We start from the raw sequence: 23,204 nt of genomic DNA on the forward strand, positions 1-23,204 counted from the left end.
TAAAATAGCAACACTGATTTTCCATGACCAAATCAAAATTTTTGCAGGTTAAAACCAGAACACGCGACCAATAAAACAGTGATGTTACACATTTTAGAATTCTCTCCTTCCTGTAGGAGGAATAAAATTTCATACAACATTCTCAAAAAGGCTTCATTTAAACTAAGTTCAACGAGCCTTTTGTAGACAGTTCAGATCATTCAATTTTCACCATTACCATTAATTTAAAAAAAAAAAATCACAAAGTAACAGTATTGGATATTAACATACATAAATCCCTTATTCACCTGAATTATTAGCAGATTACCAATCCAGCATTCAAATACATATTTCAGTGGAAAGCCTGACTATTGAAAATACCAGTTACATTAAGGGACTTCTGCAAACATTTTCTTTTAATTATCACTTGGCACAATTAATTAAAATGCTGGATTTTCCTCTTCCCTTAACTTGATGTGCTCGCCTGCCAAACAGTTTTTCATGTCCTCCTGTATTAGAATAATTTCAAATGACTCAAACTAAACTTCTGAAGTTGATAGAATATGAAAGTACATTTTTTGATGCACAAAATGTAACTGAAATTAAACCAAACAGGATGGGAAAGCGTAAGATTTTTGAAAACAATTCATGCCATATGCAGTAGAACTACTGGAGTCTTGTTGTCTATGTACGTGAGCTTTTAGATTCTCTGCTGTCTAATAGACAAAAGCTCTGAATTCATCTCAGCCTCTTTGATTTGAAATACGTTTATTTTTCGGTAAGCTGATACTCTGCAATGGGAACGATGATACGAAAAATCTGTTCTACTTCCCCTTCCTCCATTTTTATGAAGCTTTATTATTTTTATTTGAGATTTCTGTCCAGCAAAAATGTGGCAATGCTAAATATGCCAAAAAAGAATTTTCATCCATGTTAGCACTAAAAGAACCAACTTAACATGGAAAGTTATCGAATGCCCTGAAAGGAATATTTGACGTGTTTACACAATGGATTACATCACTTAAAATGAGTTCTCAGCTACAGAAGGTATATCTCCTTCAGAGCATGGCACAAAATGAAATGGAATGCAGAATGAACAGCAAAATATCTAAGTACACTTCACAATGAATTCACCTCCTATGAAACCAAGTAATAGTTTCAATTTTTTTTATCCATTCTGGACTAGCTATATATAAAGGCAACTGGAATCACCCTAATCTTGACAGATAAATCTTTAACAATTTTTTATATTTTACATATATATATATAATAATATTTTTTGCTCTTGTACAACACTGTGTCAGTTAAACTATCCTGTATTACACGTTCTTGCTGTAGCTGAAACTGAAATGAAACTTGGATTGTTCTAAACCAGAACACATAATGAACAAACTTCTTAAATAATTCCAGTCTCTGATTGTTTGAAGTAGTCATAAAGAATGGAAAACAACTTACTGGTCAACATTTACACTGGCCTTGTAATTGAGGGGTTTTCTTGATTTCAGGAAGTTCACTACAAATTCAATTCTAGAGTTATTTTTCAAAAGTGTGTATTTTAATGTGACCTAATTTCTCATAGAGTTTTCAATAGAGCATAAAAATGACAGTATGACCAGTACTACTAGGCATTACACAAAGTACTTCTAAGTGAGAGTTCCTTCTTCACAACATTTACAATTCTAAAAATAAAAAAATACAAAATGTAAAAGCACACTGAAAAGAGGATCAGGGAATGCAGAATGGCAATTACAATGGTTAACAAGGTGGACAAACGTTCTCATAGAAGAGCTCATCAATAAGGCTTCTAACCATAGGGAGAATGGACACAGACATGGTCACTTACTCGAGGCCACAGTGGCAAATGAACTTTCTATTACAGTGAAAGCATGATCACAGACATACCATATCCACTTAATAAAATTTGTTTAGAAAATCAACAAGAGAAACTCAAAGAGTGTTATCAACTATTTGTTTTGGAAGGCTGTCAATCAGTCACTGTGAGGATACCACCTTTTACTTAAGGGCATAAGTCATTACTTCAGAGGAACAACTCTACCTGGTCAAGATCAGCAGAACACAGTGTGTAATTCATCCACAGTACGTAATTCATCTGCAGAGACATTGTTTTCTCAATCAAATCCTAAACAACATCCCCCCATGAAGAACAATTTTGTTAAAGAAAACAAGGTCACAAGATAGAAGACTGATATATGAAGATATATGAAGATATATGAAGATATATGAAGATATATGAAGATATATGAAGATATATGAAGATATATGAAGACATATGAAGACATATGAAGACATATGAAGATAAGAAGATCTTCAATCTAAGCATGGTTCCAAATCATGTTAGAGACACCTGATTGGTACTGTCATAATGACAAGGACCTTAAGCTGGTACTAGCAAGTAAATTTAATATCACATAGAAAGTAAATCTAGACGATTAAGATGCTTAGTCTACTTTCTGCTATTGACAGAAGATATCAAATTTATTCAATAATTAAATTGACTTCGTATTTGTTTCCAGATGTACTTTAAAACAAACTTAAAACTTTAAAACTACAAAGCTACATAAATATTTAAGGGCCTGGAGCATCTCCTGCACAAAGAAAAGCTGAGAGCCCTGGGGCTGTTCAGCCTGCAGAAGGGGAGGCTGAGATGTGATCTCATCACTGTTTGTAAATATCTGAAGTGCAGGAGTGAAGTGGACGGGGCCAGACTTCTGTGGTGCCCAGCGACAGGACGAGGGGCAATAGACACAAACTGGAACACAAGAAGTTCTGTACAAACACGATGATTAAATTCATTACTGTGAGGGTGACAGAGCAGTGGGACAGACAGGCTCCCCAGAGGGGCTGTGGACTCTCCTTCTCTGGAGGTATTCAAAGCCCATTTGGATGCTGTCACTTGAGATCTACTGTAGGCATCCTGCTGTAGCAGGGGATTGGACTGGACGATGTCCAGAGGTCCCATCCAGCCCCGACAATTCTGTGTGATTCTCCTTTTCTGTGTGAAAGTACACAGTAATCTATGAAGATGCTTGCTACCTTAATCTCAAATAAACTTAAATATATAACATGAACACACATGACACTGATGTCAGTCGACAAACTTCCCTATGTTTAAAAGCATAACCTTTCATCAGATGAGAGATGGGAGTCTTCCTGCGGAACTAAAAGACACTTAGTCATCTGAATAGTGCCAATGGAAAGCAACCCCCAATTAACTGATGTGTAGGGCTAGGGATATGATCCATCCTTTCTTCCAAGGTATTTGCTGAGAAGACTTAGTGGATAACAACTGATTTTGAGGATATATTTTCCCCAAACTCTTGTGCAAATAGTGCATTATTAAATCAGCCTTTACAGTCTGTAATTCGCATGTAAGTAGAACATTTGGGTAACTGAAAAAACAACAGACTGAATTAATTTCAAGGTACAGAGTTACATAGGCTGTGGAAAACAGAAAAGCCACGGCTGTCTTGCCAAATTACCTTGAAGTACCAATAGAAAGTGTGGAAACCAACCCAAAGATGTTTTTCTGTGGCATGCTGGATCCCAGACATGCAGCTGAACCCCAAACAACTTGACAGCACAAGCCTCAATGGCTGTTGTTGCCTTACATTCTCCTGAAGCCAAGAGTTCCGACTATGCCAGCAGCCTCACCTCAGCAGTGCTGCAGTTAATCACACCCCAATACATTCAGGCCTACTTTAAGCAGTGAATGTAATTTCAATCTTTTTCTTCAGACTGAAATTAATAGGAAATAATATGACATTACTTCTATCTCTGCTGCTTCTTCCACATTCTTCTGCATTTTCCCCTCTTTCTTCATCACCTTCTGAATCCTCTATATCTTGAATAAGTATTCTTTTTCCTCTGCCTTCACTCTTAGATCCAGGCTTTAATTCTTTCAGTTTCTTTTCAATTTCTAGCAGATTTTTCTGCAATAGAAAAATAAACAGTTACAGCAAAAGCCTTTATTTCTAGAAAATGCATTCTGTTAAGTAATATACAAAAGATCCTGAAGAATTATCCAGATAAATATTACCAATATAAAACCAGAGAAAATAAATGTGACTTTTCAGTCAGTATCAAAGTCATGATTAACACTGAATTTCTGCCTCTTTGAAACTCAGAATAAAGCACCTAAGTAAATATGTATCTTTCTTTTCTTAAGCGTTACCAAATAGCTGAATAAACATATCATGCTATGATGATATCTGGCATGGTCTACTCAGAAAAGCCACACTGAAAATAGGCTTTGTAGAGCCTCTGAAAAAGCCTAAAACCAGTTCATCTGTGCTTACGCTATGGGGAACTCGGTGTCTGATGGATATTTGATGGACTAATGTGACCGGCAGAAATAGAACCACAAGAGGTAACAACTTCTTAGCAGTGTAGCAGGACACTTCTGAATAATGAAAAATTTTGTTTCTCTTGTAACATCTACGAATTAGACAGAAGGTTTCTCATTCCTTAAATATTTTTGGATTAGTAAAAAAAAAAAGCCTCAACAACACACTTTCAGAACAGAGTAAATACACCTAATATTAAGCACCTTCTGGTTTTGTATTCAGTGCTGTACAAAGAAGTGCTGTTTCAGTACTCACTTCAACAAGAAAAAGATAAACAAGGACAGGAAAAAGCCAAGATTGTTACTGACAGGCAATTTACCTTTCTTTCAGTGACTCTGCATTTAAACATTCATTTTGTTTGTGTTCTACATACTATTTAGCTCAAGAGGGTTTTGAGGATCCTTCAAGTAAAAAGGAACTGAAAAACACGTCCTGCCAAGCACTGTGTCACCTCTAGGTGTCTCAGCCAAGGCAGAAGAGCTGGCACAGATAAGGACAAAGAACCGACACTGTTTCAGCAACGAGAAGCATTACTCAGCTGAGTTACCACTGCTTTTGGATCTCTGAAGAGCATACTCACAATGAATACCATTATCAGAAGTCTCAGCACAGCCTTTGCACAAAGACTTCTGAGGAGTTTGTCAGTATAGACTGAGAAGTCCAGTGTTATAAAGGGTAAAACAAAAAGCAAAAGAGCTCTTTTAGCAGTCAAGACAAATGTGTTTGAAAAGATAAAGAAGCAGGTAAGTAGATTCCTTGGTTGATGCGAACTCTGGAGCTAGTCACACTACTAATGTGAACTGTTCTTGCTAGGAAGTTATCTGCAAGAACAGGCATGAATGCAAAGGTCGTTAATTTGACATATAGGCTTAGATCTCTCTGACTTTTCTGGTGGAAGCAATAGCAGTGGTCAAGTAACTCCACAGAAAGAAGAAGCAATCAGCAAGCTGCTAGCGTTTTAGAATGTGCCAACAGTAAGAACCAAATAGAATTCACGTGATGAGACAATTTCCCAAAACTGAGGGGTAGCAGCATGATGGACAAGCCAATTGCAGCTTAGTATCAAAGTTGCCTAGTACTGAAAACTCTCAGGGCAGGTGGTATCCATATTCAAAGCCGTAAATCGCTTGTAAGAAAATACCAATGCAATGACAAGAACCAATCTTGTCCTAAGTAGCTGAAGTAGTAGTTGTACAAGGACCACATCCTGACACTGAGCTTTCAAATAAAGCATCCTGCTCTCCAAGGTGCCTATTCATAAAGTATGCAAGTTTGGTTTGTTTGTTTTTTCCCAGCCTGCAGACGAGAAATGAGATTTATAACGTTGAACACAATGAAGTAAAGACAGAACTTAGGTCTTCTCCTTTCAGGTTAGCTTTACCACTGCAACAATAAAATGCCTGGCATCTCTTTTGAATTCTTCTTGTGAATTACATATCAAAGTGTTCAAGTGCATTTATCCCAATGGATCTTTTCGACAGAAATTTTAGCCAATGCACTAACCCTGTGAGCATGTTCAGCAGCTATATGCCAGGCACCTGGATTACTTTAATACAAAAGACTTCAGCACCTACAGGTTCTCACAACTAAGTACGAGAAGATTTGGTCACATTCAGGTACCTACTTTCTACCACAAGCACCTAAGTGCTCTTGGGAAACTGATCACTGGCACAGTAGATAATTGTGTCCTCAAACTTAAGATTCAAATCAAATAATATAAATGATAAGCACTATTCTGCAACTGCCTACAACGGTTTTCAAGTCATATGCAAGTCATTTATCTTTACCTTAGCTACAGCATTTTCTGGTTCAATGCACAGTACTGTGTTCAGATCTCTCATAGCTGCCTGGTAATTCTTCAGCTGATTGTAAACAGTGGCACGGCGCAACAGAGCTACAAAGGAACAGCATGTATTACATAAATTTTTAAAGCATAAAGTGAAAAACTATTCATTATTTTTGTATAAATATGAAGTGTAGAACAATTTCTAAAGTTTACTGCATTTGCTTCATAATGAGTGGCTTACTGATTCTCTTCACTGTTTTTAGCAATCTGATTCCGTGACATCTTTTGAGATAGGAATCACAACTTGTGAATCGTAGAATCACCAAGATTTGAAAAGACCTCAAATATCATCCAGCCCAACCATCCACCTACCACCAATATTTCCCACCAAGCCATGTCCCTCAGTGCATGTTTCCTGAACACATCCAGAGATGGTGACTCCATCATCTCCCCAGGCAGCATATTCCAGTATCTGACCACTCTTCTGGAGAAGAAATTTTTCCTAATATCCAACCTGAACCTCCCCTGGAGGAACTTGAGGCTGTTCCCTCTCGTCCCATCGCTAGTTACGCAGGAGAAGAGGCCGACCCCTGCCTCACCACAACCTCCTTTCAGACAGTTGTAGAGAGCAATAAGATCTTCTCTGAGCCTCCTCTTCTCCAGACTGAACAATCCCAGCTCCTTCAGCTGCTCCTCACAGGACTTGTGTTCCAGACCCCTCACCAGCTTCACTGTGAAGCATCTTCTCATGTTTTTCCAATTTGTCCACTCCTCACGTGCAAATACAGTTACCTGCACTCAAGCCTTTACCTTAAGAAAGGATTAAACCAGCAACTTTCATTGTTTTCCTGTTGCTTTTAAGATAATTAATGCTTCAGTATAGGTACTATGTAAACAACTGCACAAATATAAGAGGGTATATACTTATGATATAAAAAACAGAAGTTAGCTCCACACTGTTGCATAAGAATAGCCATCACGGAACAACAGAGTAGACTGCTTAAAACTTCCCTGACTTCCAAAATACTGTCGAAATTACTTTGGGAAGCTAATTTCCTTCTTCTTCATACTTGGAACTCCACTCAGTGAAAGCAACTATCAACATGAATGGATACAAATAACAATTTTATTTGCTAGGAATAAAACGATACGTAGAATGACACATTTATATTTAACTCTACCTTTTACATTGCCAGGTTCCATATCTAGCACCTTCTCACAATCCTGCAAGGCACTGTCCCAGTCTTGAAGTTTGATTTCTGCTTGAGCTTTGTTATTGTATGCAGCTACAGTGGGTAGTACAGATATACTCCTGCAAGAGAGTATTGATCATGCTGGGCCCATCATTAGGAAGGCTGAATATAGAAGCAATGTACTATTGGAATCTGTAAACAGTATTGTTACAACATTAATGCTGATACTAATTTAATCAAAGTGGTTAGGGATTTCTCGCAACAACAGAGACGATAATCCACCAACTATGTTTACTATCTTCAGGGCTCCCACTGCTCATCCATATAGATTCAAGCCAAACTGTCAAATGATACCTTTAGAGTATCAAAAATCATAGAATCAATTAGGTTGTAAAAGACCTTTTTGATCACCAAATCCAGCCATCAACCTGACCTACCTAACAGTCTCATCATTAAACCAGTGGGGCAGCCTGTTCCAATGCTTGCTCACCCTCTCCATGAATAAATAACTCCTAGCACCCAATCTAAACCTTCCCTGGAGCAACTTGAGATCATTTCCTCTTGCCCTACCACGTGTCACCCGAGAAAAGAGACCAACACCCACTTCGCTGCAACCTTCCTTTCAGGTAGCTGCAGAGAATGAAGTCTCCCCCCACCCTCCTTTTCTCCAGATGAAATAATGCCATCTCCTCAGTCACAAGGGAGTGTAAGTCCTGTTTCTAGTCCCTTTACCAGCTTCACTGCTGTTCTCTGCACATGCTGGAGCAACTCCGTGTCCTTCTTGTAATGATGGGCCCAAAACTGAACACAATATTCAAAATGCAGTTTCACCTGTGCTTCATACAAATGGACAATCACTTCTCTAGTCCTGCTACCCACACTATTTCTGTTACAGGCTAAGATGTTACTGGCCTTTTGGGTCACCTGGGCACCTTGGCTGCAGCAGCCATGACATGGTAGAGTTTAAGATTCTTGAAGCAAGCAACAGTGTCCTCATGGCCAAATAGGTAAAATGTGGACTACCTAAGTGGGCAATAAAGTAGAAAGAAAACTAACTGGACTGTTGAGCTCGAAGAAGTGTGACAAGACATATGAAGTCCAACTGGCGACCAGTTATTAGAGGCCTCCCTGCAGGACCAATACAACTTAACACCACCATCTCTAAGATGGAACAGAAGGCTCTCCCAGGAAGCTCCTCGCTGATACACAGTTACAGGGGGAATAGTCCATAATACAGCAGAGAGATGAACTCCAGACAAGAAAGGCTTTAACAAGCCAGAGAAACAAGCTGACAAACTTCACAGTAAGCTCAAAAAAAACCCCCAAGAAACAACAGCAAATGCAAAATCCTGGACTAGAAATAGAATGCAGCACTAATAAAGGCAAGATTCAGTTGGCACTTTTTTAATCCAGTGCCTACATAAGTTGTGGTTTAAGCTGAGCACCACACTGTTGTTCTCTCCCTCCTTTCTCTCCCAGCAGGATGGGGGAGAGGATCCAGAAAAACAAAGTAGAACTCATGGGCTGAGGTAAAACCAATTACTAAGATAGAGAAACGGATAACAGTTATGACATATACACACATATATATAAATGTTTATAATAGGTGATGCACAAGCAATTGTTCAGAATCTCCCAACCCATGCCCAGTTAGCCTATGAGCAGCAGAAGAGAGCAAGATGAACTCCCATCCCCTCCAAAACACCTTCTGCTTGATGCCATATGGCATGGAATATCCCTTTGGCCTGTTAAAGCCAGCTGTCCTCATTCTGTTCCTTCCCAGATCTGTGGGCCCTTTGATGAGAATGGCCTTGGCTCTGTACAACACTGCTTAGCAGCAGCTATAAACACTGGTGAATTATCAGCATTGTTCTTCTCCTAGAACCAAAACACAGCATCCTGCCAGACAATTCTGTCCCTGAGATGAAACTGAGATGATATGCTTTTCCTTGGACTGCTACTAATTACACAGTTATGCTTAAGTCGCACATAATTCTTTTTCTTTCTCCTAAGCACAGGTTATTAAGTCAGTTTTTAAAAATAAATCTATCTGATCTATCTTCTCGATAAATAAAAATTAGTATCAGGATGCAACAGTGCTAGAAGGATTCTTCTGTAAAATCCCTTCACCCTGTTGAAAATAATCTAATTGTCACCATAGCTATCAAAACAATGCTCACAGGTAAATGTTATTAAAATAAAGGAACGAGCTGCTTACTCACCGAGTGTAATATGTCACTGCTTCCACATAATCCCCACTGGCAAAGGCTTCATTGCCCTTTTCTTTTTCCCGAGTAGCAATAAAGATCTTCTCTTTCTTTGTCATGCCTATAAGAAGGTACTTATACTTGTTACAACCACCAGTTTGCATAGATGCAATCAAAATACCGTCAGCTAAAATACTTTGAATGTTACATTCCTTATATTATTTTTAAAAGAACCTGAATTATAAAAAGACAGAATTGCCTTATAATTTCTATAATAAAAACCTAGATCCCTCTGATGACACATTCTGAACACAAGATGAATTCGTTAACCTCTAGCAGTGGATCATAGCAGCAGAAGTGTGCTTTATATTTTAACTTAGCTCTCTCAACCTAAGCATGTTAAAATATTTTAAGCAATTATTAAGACAACGATATTATACTTTTAAACATGAACTTCTATGAAATTTTAGCAACTCTAGGTACTGAAAAATAAAGACATCTCTATAATACAATTTGATTTGTATTCACATTTGACAACAGAGTACTACAGTCAAAGAAAATTAAAAAATATGCTTCTAGGACATTACCAGTGGTGTTTATTTTCTTTTCAATTAGAGGAAGACTCGGTCTAATAGAGAATCTTGCTTTTGAGTTGTTTTCTTCACTGCTTTCATCAATTTTAGAACACTCCTTTTCCACATCGAACCTTAAGTTAACACAAATAACAAATACAACAATGTTGCAGAAGAAAAGTCCTCTATTTTCAGAACGGCGTGCAGTATTTCCATTATAAACCAAAGCTAAGCAGGCATAAAAGCAGCAATCAATTACTCATTACTTGTTAGGTAAAAGATGTCTAGTCTTACCTCCTTTCCTTGTGTTATTGTTTGTTCCTCCCATATCTATGTGCACATACATACATACAAATATACATATGTACATATATGTACACACAGGTGCACAAATGTATGTAAACATACATGCATTTAAACAATAAACAGCAAATATTCCTTCATCCTCCCTTCTTGTTTAAAACAAACAAAACCAAGTAACTAAAAATCAGCAAAATATCTGCCTCCCCTCCTCACCACCTCCAAATAAAGGCAGGTGAAATTTATGAAAACTGCATCTTCAGGCTCAATTCCAGTCCTGTCAAATATCTGTATTAACCTTTATTGAAAACACTGAATACACAGCTTCAATGTGACTAACAGCATAAACTTGAGAGAGGTTTCCAAACAGTCTCAGATATTTCTAAGGTTACTCTGAGGTAGCTTCTAAAAAGTGCTTAGGAATTTATACTGAATAAACATTGCTGCTGTAATCCTACAAAACAAATACATAATAACCAATTCCTACGCCACACCGCCTCTCTATTTCTGACTCAATGGAAAATAGCTTTGTTTTTCACAATAATCTCAACAACCTGAATAATTTATTTCTGAAATGGGACATCATTCACAAAAATTACACAATTCAAAACCTCTTCAGGTAAGACTAACTGTGCTCCCTTTTAAATCTGATCTTTCACTACTTTCACTTTTTCATTGTAAATTAATTACACTTCAAAACAATGATTTTTAAATAAGTAAAAACTTTCTTGTTCAGGGATAGTCTAAACAACTTCTGCTTCAGTGTACCCACATAATCTAAACTATTTCCTACATACAGGAAAATCCACTATTATCAGCATGTTGAAGGACAAAGGTTGAGCACATACATAAAATTGCAAGTAATATTAAAAAATGATTACTTCAAGTGATACAGAGTAAAAAAGGATGAAAAATAAATTGTTGCAGAAATGATTTTGATAACCTGCTTATTTAACCACCTTTGAGCAGGAAGGCCACAGTTTTTGGAGCGCATATTCATGACAAGGGCTTGGAGAATGAGCAACTGAAGGAGCTGGGGCTGTTTAGTCTGGGGAAAAGGAGGCTGAGGGGAGACCTTACTGCTCTCTCCCAATATGTGAAAGATGCTTACAGCAAAAGGAGGGTTGGTCTCTTCTCACTGGTGACAGGTGACAGGATGAGGGTAAATGGCCTCAAGTTGTGCCAGGGTAAGTTTAGGTTGGATATCAGGAAACACCTCTTTACAGAAGGGTTGTTAAGCCCTGCAATAGGCTCCCCAGGAAGGTGGTTGAGTCACCATCCCTGGATGTGTTTAAAAACCACGTGGATGTGGTGCTCAGGGACGTGGTTTAACAGAATGTTGTTAGTTAGGGTAGTATGGTTAGGTCATGGTTGGACTCGATGATCTTCAAGATCTTTTCCAACCTGAGCAACTCAATGATTCTGTGATCCTATGACAATATACTACATGCAAGTCTTAAGCAGACAGGATTTCTAAAGAGTTTTTTTGGTGGCAGAGTGAGATATTAAAAATTTTCATCAACAACCTCACTGTCTCTAGATTAAGCTCCCCACCAAGAGCACTGGAAATATCTTCAGTCTGATTCTATGACTCTGTGATTCTACAGCACCATTTAAAGAGCTGCAGGGAAGCTGCTACTGTCCATAACACAGAAGTGTACCTCCTTCACATGCAATAATTTGGGGGCATCAATCTGTGATGTGTCACCATTATTTTATTTTGAAAATGTGATAAATTAAGCTATCTTTAATTTCCCGCTTTAGGTACCTCCGTAGGCTTTATATTTTGAACATTTTAAAAAAAAAGAAGAAGAAATATTAAACAAAATCACATTCTATTTGTATTTTTCTGTTGACTCATTATATTTCACACCACTTGGATAGAAGAAATACCGACTAACTTCCTTTCAGCTGGTAGCACCACAGTGCATCATTTGCAATTTAACAGAACTGTTATGAAAAACCTAAGTTTCATTGAAGCAGTTTCCTGAAAAACTAACCTTATTACTGTGTTTCTGGACAATGCTTTTAAAAAACCAAACAAACCACTGTGTTTCATTATAAAGTAAGTAAGAGTTAATCAAAATTAAAATATAAAAATATAAAGGATTTGACATACTTATCCCATTCACTGTAATCCCGTGGTATATTTTTCTTATTTCTTTGTTTGTTTTGGAACTTTTCATTCTGAAAAAGAAACAGCCAGCCTATAAGATAATTTCCAAAAGAAAAAACACACTTTTTTTTTCTGTAATAGATATCCCTACTAATTAACAGTCATGACTAATTTCAGCACAGTCTTGAATATTTAATTTGTGTAGCTTTAATGAACATCTTTATGCATTTGTAATCAGACTTTCTCTGCACTGCCCTGTTACACATCCTGTTATCCACGAGGCACTGGATAAATTTTTTCACACAGGACACTGCTCTTTCTAAAAAGTATACTGAATTGCCATCTTCCAAACTGTATTTTCAACACAGCAAGGAACTTTATTTACTCTTGGGAAACTCCATCTCTGTAATGAGATGTTTAATGCTGAGATTGAATCACTAACCTCATTTTAGGCTTGCCATTCCCAACAGAATGCAACGCACAGTTTCTCAGAGCCTCTGGAGGCTTCCAAACAAGCATAAAATGGACATTTGCTTTGACTTTTAGATAGCATCTTTATACTTCTTTGACTCATTCCAACTGAGCTAATTTCCAAGATGATTTATGCTCATTCTTACTTTTAGACAAGGTCCACCACTGGTATTTGCCTCACCTCGAATTTATCCTTAGGATAATTTATCCTTCAACAATCCACCACAATAACTGACTCACCTGGCATATATTGCAACCCATCTCCTATCCCAGTGGAACATATTTCCATAGCTGTCACCTTTGGCATCTTTTCCCCCTTTGCCAGACCGTTTCTGATATGTCTCTCCCTGCTTGTTGACTCCAACATTCAACAAGGTGTGGTTCCAAACAGGATTCCATTGTGGAACATCCAGTTCAAAACATTCCCATGTACTCTTTGCTGTTTGTTCGACCCTCCTCTTACCTCGCAATCTATCTCTCACCAAGTTAGACCAGTGTAATTGTTTGTAGGATTGCAGATTTACAATTATGTGGGTTCAAACAATTTGATAGAGATTAAAGTGCAGCCCCTAAACATCTGTACCAGTGCAAGTGACACAAGATAAACTGAACCAAGGAAACCAGCAGCAGCCTCTTAAACTAGATTTACCGGTGGTGGCACTGTTACAAGGAAATACTTCCGCAGTTGAATATAAGCACCTCAATTTACATGATGCAAATGTGTGCCTTCCTATAAACACTTGCAGCTATCTATAATGCTAGGTTACATAAACTTTTGTAGTATGTGACTCCAGAATTACACATAATGTTCTCAGTTGTTCAAGAAGCTAGACAAAACGACAAACACGTTTAGTGATTAATGCATGTTTGGAGAAGGTAACCTAAATATGGCTTCCTAGGAAACGACATCATTATGTATGCATTCCGTATGTTACAAACTTCTTTTCAAATGTAAGTACATTGCTTAAATGAGCATATAGAAGAAAACTCAGAAGAAAACTCATGACATATTACACACAAATGCAACTTTAATACAGCAAGAGAACTACAATGTGTCTTTTAATGGAATACAGCAGAAGTGTTGATGCAAAATTTCAAAAATCCTTAACATGCTAGGTCTCAAATTCTTGAGGTCACTGTAACCAAACCATGGCTACAGCAGAGTCAGGAATTTCTCGTTTGTTCTCATCCAAGAGCCTCTCAGGAAAAGGTTATGCTTGCATGCTGTGTTAACTTTTCTCTGGTACTTGGTATTATAGGCAGAAAACTAAAAAAATCCTCTGCCACTGTCATGTTTCTTGCTAGAACTCTCAACGCATGGATCCCACAGCGTCTGTAGCTCAGTGAATAATTTTTGGACCAAAAAATGGAGCTCAGATTTAGTCCAGATGCAAAAACTTGTCCTTGGATATCTGCTGGGTCCCTTGTGATAGAAGTTACTATTCTGAGCCAGCTAACCAGTATTCTTTTTCAATTTGGAATATCCAAAATAATACAAGGGCTGCATAGATAGCATCACAGAGGAGTTTCCTAAAACAAAACTTGCAATGTGTGTTGCATGTCCTGCACCATAGTACTGTGTTTGGCAAAGAACCTACATCTGCTGAAATCTCATCCACACTGCTTAATGGAAGTCAATACTTCTAAGCCCATACTTCTAGAACGTGGTTTAGTTCTGTCCTGGAGAAAGTGATCAAAACTAATGATTAAGCAATGTGGACAATCAGAAACAGAAATAATCAAGCTGTCTTCCTGATCCTCTTTTATTTTGCAGTATACATGTAACCTCAAAATCCAAGGCAGTGTGAAAAAGAAACAGGATTATGAATACAGAAACTTCTGTATTATGTAAGAGAGGGAAATTCTGTTATAAAGCTCACTCTTCTTTCATTTGTAGAAAATATGTCCCATGACTCCACACCAGTAAAAAAAAAAACCTGCAAAATAAACCTAGTATATACCATTTAACACTACTGAAACATGAACTGTACATAGAAAAGGGTGTTTAAGATTTGCTTCAGAAATAGACTCTTTATCAAGATTAAAAGATAATTACAAGATGCATGCTAGTATGTAAGAGGCAGCTTTGTTTAAGCATTGGTCTCTTATGAGACAGCTTAAAGGGTTTTATTTTCTGGTTAATAAAATAAATCTAGAGGTTCAAGGGATAGAAGTTCTTAAAATCTGAATTTACTGATCTTAGAAAGACATAATTAACATACTTATGTAAAAATACTGTTTTAGAAAATTGGAGATACCTGGAAAGCAGGAAGACAGCTGCTGGAACAACGAATAGGAGGCAAGTTATCTTGTCCTTCATGCAATGTTCCTGTTTTCAAAACCTGTGGCTTATTATCATCTTCATTCATTTCTGCCACCCAGCTCTGAAAATAAGTAAGAATCCATACCATAAATCTGTACAACAGATACACATCATAGTCTACAATGACCCTGCAACTATCCTTACAATACAAAGCTCTTAATAAGGAAAAGCAATTCAGAGGAAGATTAAAAATAAAGCCTAAAATCAAGCTTAAAAAGCTTAAACATAAGCTTAAGTTCCTTAAATTAAAAGGGTTATTTCTGTTCATAACTTTGCCAATTCAAGAAAACTTAATGATGAACAGAGTACAAGTACACCTTCCTTTATCATCTTTTAGAGTCCAAAAAGGGGAACCATTATAAGAGAAACATGCAAAAATAAAAGCAGAAGTGCTTCTAATCATTCAGAAGCACTTGGAGAATCATCCTTAAAAGACTGGAAACAAATAGTCTCAAAAAGAAATAGCATAATTTGATTAGAACATGCTATGAACAAAGTTGCCTCTAACCCTTCAGATTCAGAAAGCAACAAAAAGCATTCACCCATCTTTTCATATAATGTATTTAAAAATAGTTTTGCCTAGTTTCTCATAAGATTAGTTTTGCTGCTTCACTTTCTCCTACATAATTCAAAGCATGTTTGTTTCTGGGCCATAAAAAGCATTACTTCACTACTTAAGGAGCGCGGCCACCAGGTCAAGGGAGGTGATCCTCCCCCTCTACTCTGCCCATGTCAGGCCTCACCTGGAGTACTCTGCCCAGGTCTGGGCTCCCCAGTACAAAAAAGACAGTGATCTCCTGGAGAGAGACCAGCAGAGGGCCACAAAGATGATAAAGGGCCTGAAGCATCTCTCCTTTGAGGGAAACCCTTTGAGGGGTTATCTGGGTCTGTTCAGCCTTGAGAAAAGAAGCCTGAGAGGGAACCTTATTAATGTTTACAAATATCTTAAGTGTGGGACAATGCCTAAGCTCTTTTCAGTGGTCTGTGTTGACAGGGCAAGGGGAAATGGCCATAAATTGGAGCATAGGAAGTTCTGCATGGTGAAGGTGACAGAGCACAGTAACAGGCTGCCCAGGGAGGTTGTGGATTCTTCTGGAGATATTAAAATCCTGCCTGGATGCCTACGTGTGCAGCTTACTGTAAGGATCCTGTTTTGGCAAGGGAGCTGGATTCGATGATCTCTGGAGGTCCCTTCCAGCCCCTACAATTCTGTGATTCTGTAATGTACACATCTGGATTTTCTATCACAGGCAAGACACGCTACTGAGGAATGACACTACAAGAGATTCTGTTTTTCAGATAAAATAATATAATCTAAAATGCTAATGCCCATCTAGACCTCTTCAATATTTTCAGTTGGAGAAAGAGATCTTCAGTTTCTACACTGAACAGTATAGAAAAGTCATCTGCTCTTTCATGAACAGATTGTGGAAAGTGCTTTTCCTATACGCAGTCTGCAATTGTTTTGAGCTTTTTCAAATGAATAATAAAAAACAAATATGTTCTGTAGAGTTATAATGGGTCTAAAGATTCATTAGCATTATCACAATAAATATGAAAAAAGAAAACGACAAATGAACCTTTCTATCATTTCCTCACCTCAGTTAATCAAATAATCACTTTCTACTTAATCACAAGATGAGGTTGAACAACCACTCACGACTGATAAAACAAAGAGATTACATTACTGACCACTATAAACTAGAGTCATACTGTACCATCAGTTCACCATTAATTGTTTCCCATTCTTCAGCTGTAAAATCAGCTGCTGTGGCTGCAGGTTTATCTTTTCTGAGAACTCTGCTCCCTGGAGCTAAATGTTCAATACGCTTTTCACAAAACAATGTCAGGTCAGGATAACATCCCTCTTCACCAGACCTTTGAAATGAACACATGTGTAAGTTACACAAGAGAACTAAATTATGCTGCACTCCCCACAAACGTCCCTATTTTTCTGTATACAGTGACTATAGAGTGCTGTTTTCCTGTTGCAACTGAAATCTATCACCCCTTGATTTTGATCAGAAAATTTCAGTTAACCACTTTCCAGCAGACATACAAACACAGTTCCAGGTACTCACAAAAAAATGTCACTGTAATTTTCAGCAAAAGTGGAACAGGCATAGCACTTGATATTGCCACAAATAGGAAAGATGTGCTTCTGTAAAAACGCAGTAGCAAAATTTGAGAAAAAGCTGGCACGATTTATCAAACCTCTTTGTTGTGTTAAATGAGGACTTGAATTTCTAACTCTCCATTTAATCATCTGGACACTTTTAACATAATTACTTTCACAGTGCATTTTAATTTCAAGTTTTTAAAAGGGAAACTCACAAAGAGATCAAGAGAAATCGAATGGGAATACAATTAGTAACAAAGTTTAAAAAAGATAAAATTTACCTTAGTACCTTGAGAATCTTTTCCAGGTGTTGAACGTCTGTACATTTTTCAATGAACTTGTAGTCGAGATGACCAATAGGTATTTGATATGTTTTAGTAGTTCCTTGATCCAGCGAATACATTACTGACTCATCACCCATAACTAAACATTAAAAGAAAAAAAATCTCCGGGCACTTAGATGTATTTTGAAGCGATGCTAATTTAAGGAATAGCCGTGTTTACGCCACAAAGTACTATCTGCGGTAGAATTATTGCTACAAAAGAAAAATTTCCGATTTCGAGACCTGATAACACAGTTTGCTCTTCTCAGAGGTCTACAGAGAGAAGCAGCAATCGCAACATAGCAACCGTTGCTATGTACAACATGGCGGCCGGCGGCGCGGAGGTGATCGACAGAGAAGGCGCGGGAACCCACACAACCACCTCCTCGCGAGGCGTCCGCAGAGCCCCTCCGGCTCTGTGCGGAGGTAACGGCGCTGCACGACGGCCCTCGACACCCACCTGCCCGAACGCCGAACAGCCCTGGCCTTCACCGTGGACGCTCGCCTCGCCTGCGCATGCGCTATGCGCAACGGACTGATGGAGGAGACCGGCGCGGCGGTGTAGGGCGGGGATAGGAGGCGCCTCCCGCGCATAGGCTTGAGGGGTGCGGCGAGCCCTGGCAGCGCGGGGTGTCTGGGCTTGCAGCGCTGTAGCATTCTGGCTATTAGAAACGCGTCCCACTGTTTTAATTTATATTTTATTAAATATAATTTCTAGCATTGTACTGATAAATGAAAAGGTTCTTCCGTCTTAGAAATGATTTGACTTCAGGGTATTCTCTTCAGAAGTATGGCAGTTGGGTTTCTGGTTTCATAAAACATCACTGGTTTGCTTTCAGTGTATTTTATTCAGTCTAAATCAGTCCGATACTCTTCCAAGTGCCTTGAGCCTCACCACTGCCCATAACCTTACATTACCCTCACTAAAACCCATCCATGCTGCTTTCTGCAGCAGGCTGCCCACTCCCCAGCAGCGGTATCATACCGTACTGACAGCAGTGAAATGACACAGAATCACAGAATCACCCGGGTTGGAAGGGACCTCAAGGATCATGTAGTTCCAACCCCCCTGCCTAGCAGGGCCACCAAACACACACATTCAGATCAGGTTGCCCAGGACCCCGTCCAACCTGGCCTTAAACACATCCAAGGACGGGGCATCTACAACCTCCCTGGGCAGCCCGTTCCAGGGCCTAACCACTCTCCTTGTATAGAACTTCCCCCTAACATCCAACCTAAATCTTCCCTCCTTCAACTTCGATCCATTTCCCCTAGTCCTGCTGTTGTCAGCCCTTTTGAAGAGTTTACTCCCCTCCTGGGTGTAGGTTCCCTTCAGGTATTGATAGGCTGCAATGAGGTCACCCCGCAGCCTTCTCTTCTCCAGGCTGAACAAGCCCAACTCCCTCAGCCTGTCCTCATAGGGGAATGAAAGACAAACGTGAAAGACACATTTGTCTTTCAACAGCGTCATCAGCACTAGCATCAAAATTTAGATCTGCAAGCATTTAATCAGGCTGAATTAGCATCAGCCACAAAGCAGCAGTGTTTTCTAAGACACATTAGCACAATGGGTATTTTAGTATCACTTAGCAAATACTCTGAACAGGTAAAGGAACGCAAAAGGTTTGGGCTTATCAGTACAAAACAACAACCACTTCTTATTACAGACTCATGACAAAAGCAAAAAGATGTTACTTCAGTTTTACCTTATCTTTATACTACAGTCCTACTTATTTTGGTGAGTACAACTTTACTTTTCAGAAAGGGTGGTCAGGCACTGGAACGGACTGCCCAGGGAGGTGGTGGAGTCACCGACCCTAGGGGTGTTCAAGGAAAGGCTGGATGTTGTGTTGAGGGACATGGTTTAATAGGAGCTATTGGGAATAGGTGAACGGTTGGACTGGGTGATCTTTTAGGTCTTTTCCAACCTTGGTGATTCTATGATTCTATGATTCTATACAAGCAAGGTCACAAAGCAGACTGAGAATTTGCATTTATGCATATAATTTTTATCCTGATTTGGGTCCTGTCGAGTTCAAATCCAAATTTCAGACCTGATTTTGTGTTGCCTTCAATATATCTTCACTGGGATTTATTCAAACCAAGATTTTATGTAGTTCACAGGAGTCCAAAAAAACATTGAAAAGAGTTAAAACACAAGTAAGGTTTAGGCAAGAGTTGTGAAAACAAGGTTAGCACTTAACTCAAAAATGAATACAATACTAATGAATTTAACAGATTAAAATTTAAGTAACAAATCCGCTTCTAAAAGTAGTATAGATAGAATTGTGATGGTATGACAAGTAATACAGTAAAGTTTAATATTTCAATATCTTAAACCACAAAATTATGCATTTATACACCAATGGATTTACAGAGCAAAGTTGCCAGAAATACTGAAGTATAAAATTAATGTATCTTCAGGTCAAATCACCGGGCATCAAAAACCACCACTGGAATTGTGCAGTTAAAGAAAAATGTGTTGCAGTTCAAAAAAGATCCAGGAGAGGAAAGGGGTCAGGGAGAACGAAAAGAGAGAATGCATAAATCTGAAGTCACAAGTAACTGTATAAATAATTTCTGAAATGCTCTGATAATTAACCCTATAACACTTTCCCTTTTTAAAAGGCTGTATAATAGCAAACATTCACAGTATGTCACGCAAGATTATTAACTGTAGTTTTCTTAAAAAATGGAAAACTAAAAGTACCAAAAAACAAGGTGCTGAATTACACTCCAGAGATGTCCCTATGGTAGTTTGATGTGTTGATTTTTGGTCTTGAAGGATCCTTGCATCATTACTCTCATTTTCAGTTTTCTTACACACCTTGCCCCCACGGCTTCCCAAATGCATTCAATTGCCTTTGCAAAAGGATACATCTTTTTGTTCTTTTCTTGTACATTATTCTGTACCCACATTCTCGGCATCTGATTGGATCTCTTGCCTTTATTTCATTTTCCGTATGACATTCTGATATGATGGAGAAAGAGAATGGCAATGGATGAACAAAAACAGTACTGCTAAAGCACAGATAACTTTCAGAAATAATAATGGTCAAATTTTTTCTACTGGCAAATAAAGCATAATAGAAAATAATTGCACTGAATTTTAATAAGTATAAGAATTATCTTAATATACTGTTAAGAGAAAAAAAAAGGATTGGCAAACATATTGCTAAAAATTATCTAAACATTACTGTACAGAATACATTCCACAGTCAAAACTCCACTAATGAAACCTTCATCCCAGCCCCTCTCAGACACCAAGTTTATTTTCCTAAGCAAAAATTTTTCAGAGGTCTTTAAAGGGGCTATTCAAAAGCTCCAATTTTCACTTTGTTAACTTACGTATAGGTAAGAGAAAATTTGACTCCTGCACAGTAATAAAAGTTGAGTGACAACACTGTATTTCCAAAAAACCTTGCGTCTAAGATGCAATAAATAAAAGTTCCACTATCATCCTCTAGAGATGCAGGACCTCCACACAGCAACAGAAGTTCTAGTGAATGACTTCCATATCGATATCCACAGGTAGTCCACGTGCGTGGGAGCATCAGCGCATAATGCTAATGGATCATCAGCATCCACAACATAGTTATGTAGATTTCTGTACTCTGCAGCACTATTCCTCATTATTAGAGCATCAGATATCATTAACCTCTTTTCTTTACCTCCACAAATGTAAATCATTGGCTGCTGCTTTGGAGGCTGAACGTCCTTCTGTGAATCCATGCTCTAAACAAAAACAACAAACAAAATATATGGTTTTTGTTGTTGGCTTACATAAATGTTTCAATATTTCCATCTGAAGTTGACAGAAATTGAAAAACTTATTTTAAAATAAATACAAAAATATTCAAGCTGTGTTTGATACATGCTATGTAAGATGATTCACATTGGAAGAGACTTCAGAAATTCATCTAGTGCAACTTCCTCCTCAAAAAAGTCAGCTCAGGTCTTTACAATCAGCTGTGAAAAAGCTCTGAAGATGGAGGCTGCGCATTGTTTTTATTAAAGAGAATTTTAAACAGTAATGCTCACTTAATATTTTTTTTCCTCCTTTCTGCTGGTGGTAAGAGTTTTTACCTTGCTGGAAACAAAACTAACTCAATTTTTTCTCTGTCCTAGCACTAGATACCCCAATCTACCTTTTCATTGTTTGATCTAATTAATTAGAAATCCTGGGAGCTGTCTGTAGTTAGAATAATAGCCATTAAAAAGAAATGAATAAACAGAGGCAAGGGAGAAGAAATTCTGTGGAAATTCTAAAAGAATTACCAATTGGTCAACTATTAGATAACCAGTAGTACTCTCCAAGCATCAGTTCACATCTTGTTGTAATAGTTTAGGTTGTTCAACCTTACTTGGACTCCAGTATTCCTTCACAGTATCAGACAACTACTACATAAACATTTCATTTTTTAGCAACCCCAATCTAACATGGAAGCACTGCTGCAGACATACATTTTGAGGTTGTGACCATATAGAGAAAGAAAGCACTCTTTTTTTCCCTTCCAGTGTAAATCTAGGCTAGAATACAAACATATTCATGTTTGGGTTTGTTTTTCTTTGAGGTTGCTGAGCCTGGTTATGGGGCACTTCTGCTTGATTTCCTAGTACATCTCCCCGACCTTCAGTTTGTCCCCATCTAAATGCACTATTGGCTTGAAAACTGGAGAATGACAGAAATATTTCATTCTTTGTTGGTGAGAGGCTGATCAGTAAATGCCAAATCCCCCTGCAAAACTCCCTATTATGCCACTTCATTCAAGATAATTCGAGATAATCCATTAAACGCTGTAACTTTTAAATAAGGCTTTGCTTTATTGCTACCACAGTAGAACCTTAATATACATGCAATACAGACACGTTGTACCAGTAGATTACAATTAGACTTTGGCAGTCATTCCTTGGCGTTTGAAAACAACGGCGCCACGCAGCCCCCCCCAGACCCGCCTCGGTTTAGCGCCAGGCACGCCTCCTCACCGCTGACACCCAGGGGTTTTAACGGGCTTAAAGGGCTTGGGCGGACCTTTCCCCACTCACCTCTCACCACGAAGAGCACCACCGCCAGCCCGGCAGAGAAAAGCCGAAAGCGGCACCGGTCCGCACACGCCAAGCCGTCCTCTCGGCGCCGAATGATGACGTCACTGCGCAGCGCCGGGGGGCGGGGCCTGCGCCGCCGTCTCTACGAGCTGTGGAGGATTCACAGCGGTTAGCGACTGGAGGAGCCTCGGCAGAGGGAGCGCGGGAAGCACCTGAAGCTGGCGCTGAGAGAAGAGGGACCTATAAGAGGAGAATGCTCCCAGGCCACCAAATAGGCGCTGGGAGGTATACACGAGAGAGCTGTGCGACCCGGGAGCGCCGACTTTTCCTATGAGAAAAATTCCTTTCTCTTTGTCCTACAGAGAAAGCAGACAGCAGCGTGTTTAGCTTAAATCCCGCCACAGG

General features: G+C 38.7%; 2 protein-coding genes across 2 annotated transcripts in view; both read right to left on the reverse strand.

Annotated features, from left to right (window-relative positions):
- Nucleotides 1–17,906, reverse strand: part of SPAG1 (sperm associated antigen 1) — a 36,497-nt gene extending 18,591 nt beyond the window's left edge. The window contains exons 1-9 of the mRNA XM_042808970.1: nt 17,712–17,906; nt 17,030–17,189; nt 15,247–15,372; nt 12,521–12,588; nt 10,117–10,235; nt 9,545–9,650; nt 7,311–7,441; nt 6,131–6,237; nt 3,767–3,929 (exon numbers count right to left, since the gene is read on the reverse strand). Coding sequence (XP_042664904.1) covers nt 3,767–3,929; nt 6,131–6,237; nt 7,311–7,441; nt 9,545–9,650; nt 10,117–10,235; nt 12,521–12,588; nt 15,247–15,372; nt 17,030–17,189; nt 17,712–17,851 — 1,120 coding nt within the window. The 5' untranslated portion in view covers nt 17,852–17,906. The remainder of the gene's footprint in view (nt 1–3,766; nt 3,930–6,130; nt 6,238–7,310; nt 7,442–9,544; nt 9,651–10,116; nt 10,236–12,520; nt 12,589–15,246; nt 15,373–17,029; nt 17,190–17,711) is intronic.
- Nucleotides 17,907–19,746: 1,840 nt separating this feature from the next.
- Nucleotides 19,747–22,900, reverse strand: POLR2K (RNA polymerase II, I and III subunit K). The gene is made up of 4 exons (XM_042839869.1): nt 22,800–22,900; nt 21,425–21,488; nt 20,632–20,724; nt 19,747–20,206 (listed from the first exon to the last, which is right to left on the reverse strand). The coding sequence occupies exons 2-4, from the start codon at nt 21,483–21,485 to the stop codon at nt 20,184–20,186; spliced, it is 177 nt and encodes a 58-aa protein (XP_042695803.1). The 5' UTR covers nt 21,486–21,488; nt 22,800–22,900; the 3' UTR covers nt 19,747–20,183.
- Nucleotides 22,901–23,204: the final 304 nt, after the last annotated feature.

This window comes from Centrocercus urophasianus, unplaced genomic scaffold (assembly GCF_019232065.1).
Source record: "Centrocercus urophasianus isolate 14NV4802_14NV808 unplaced genomic scaffold, USGS_Curo_1.0 seq_11, whole genome shotgun sequence".
NCBI classification, from domain to species: domain Eukaryota; kingdom Metazoa; phylum Chordata; class Aves; order Galliformes; family Phasianidae; genus Centrocercus; species Centrocercus urophasianus.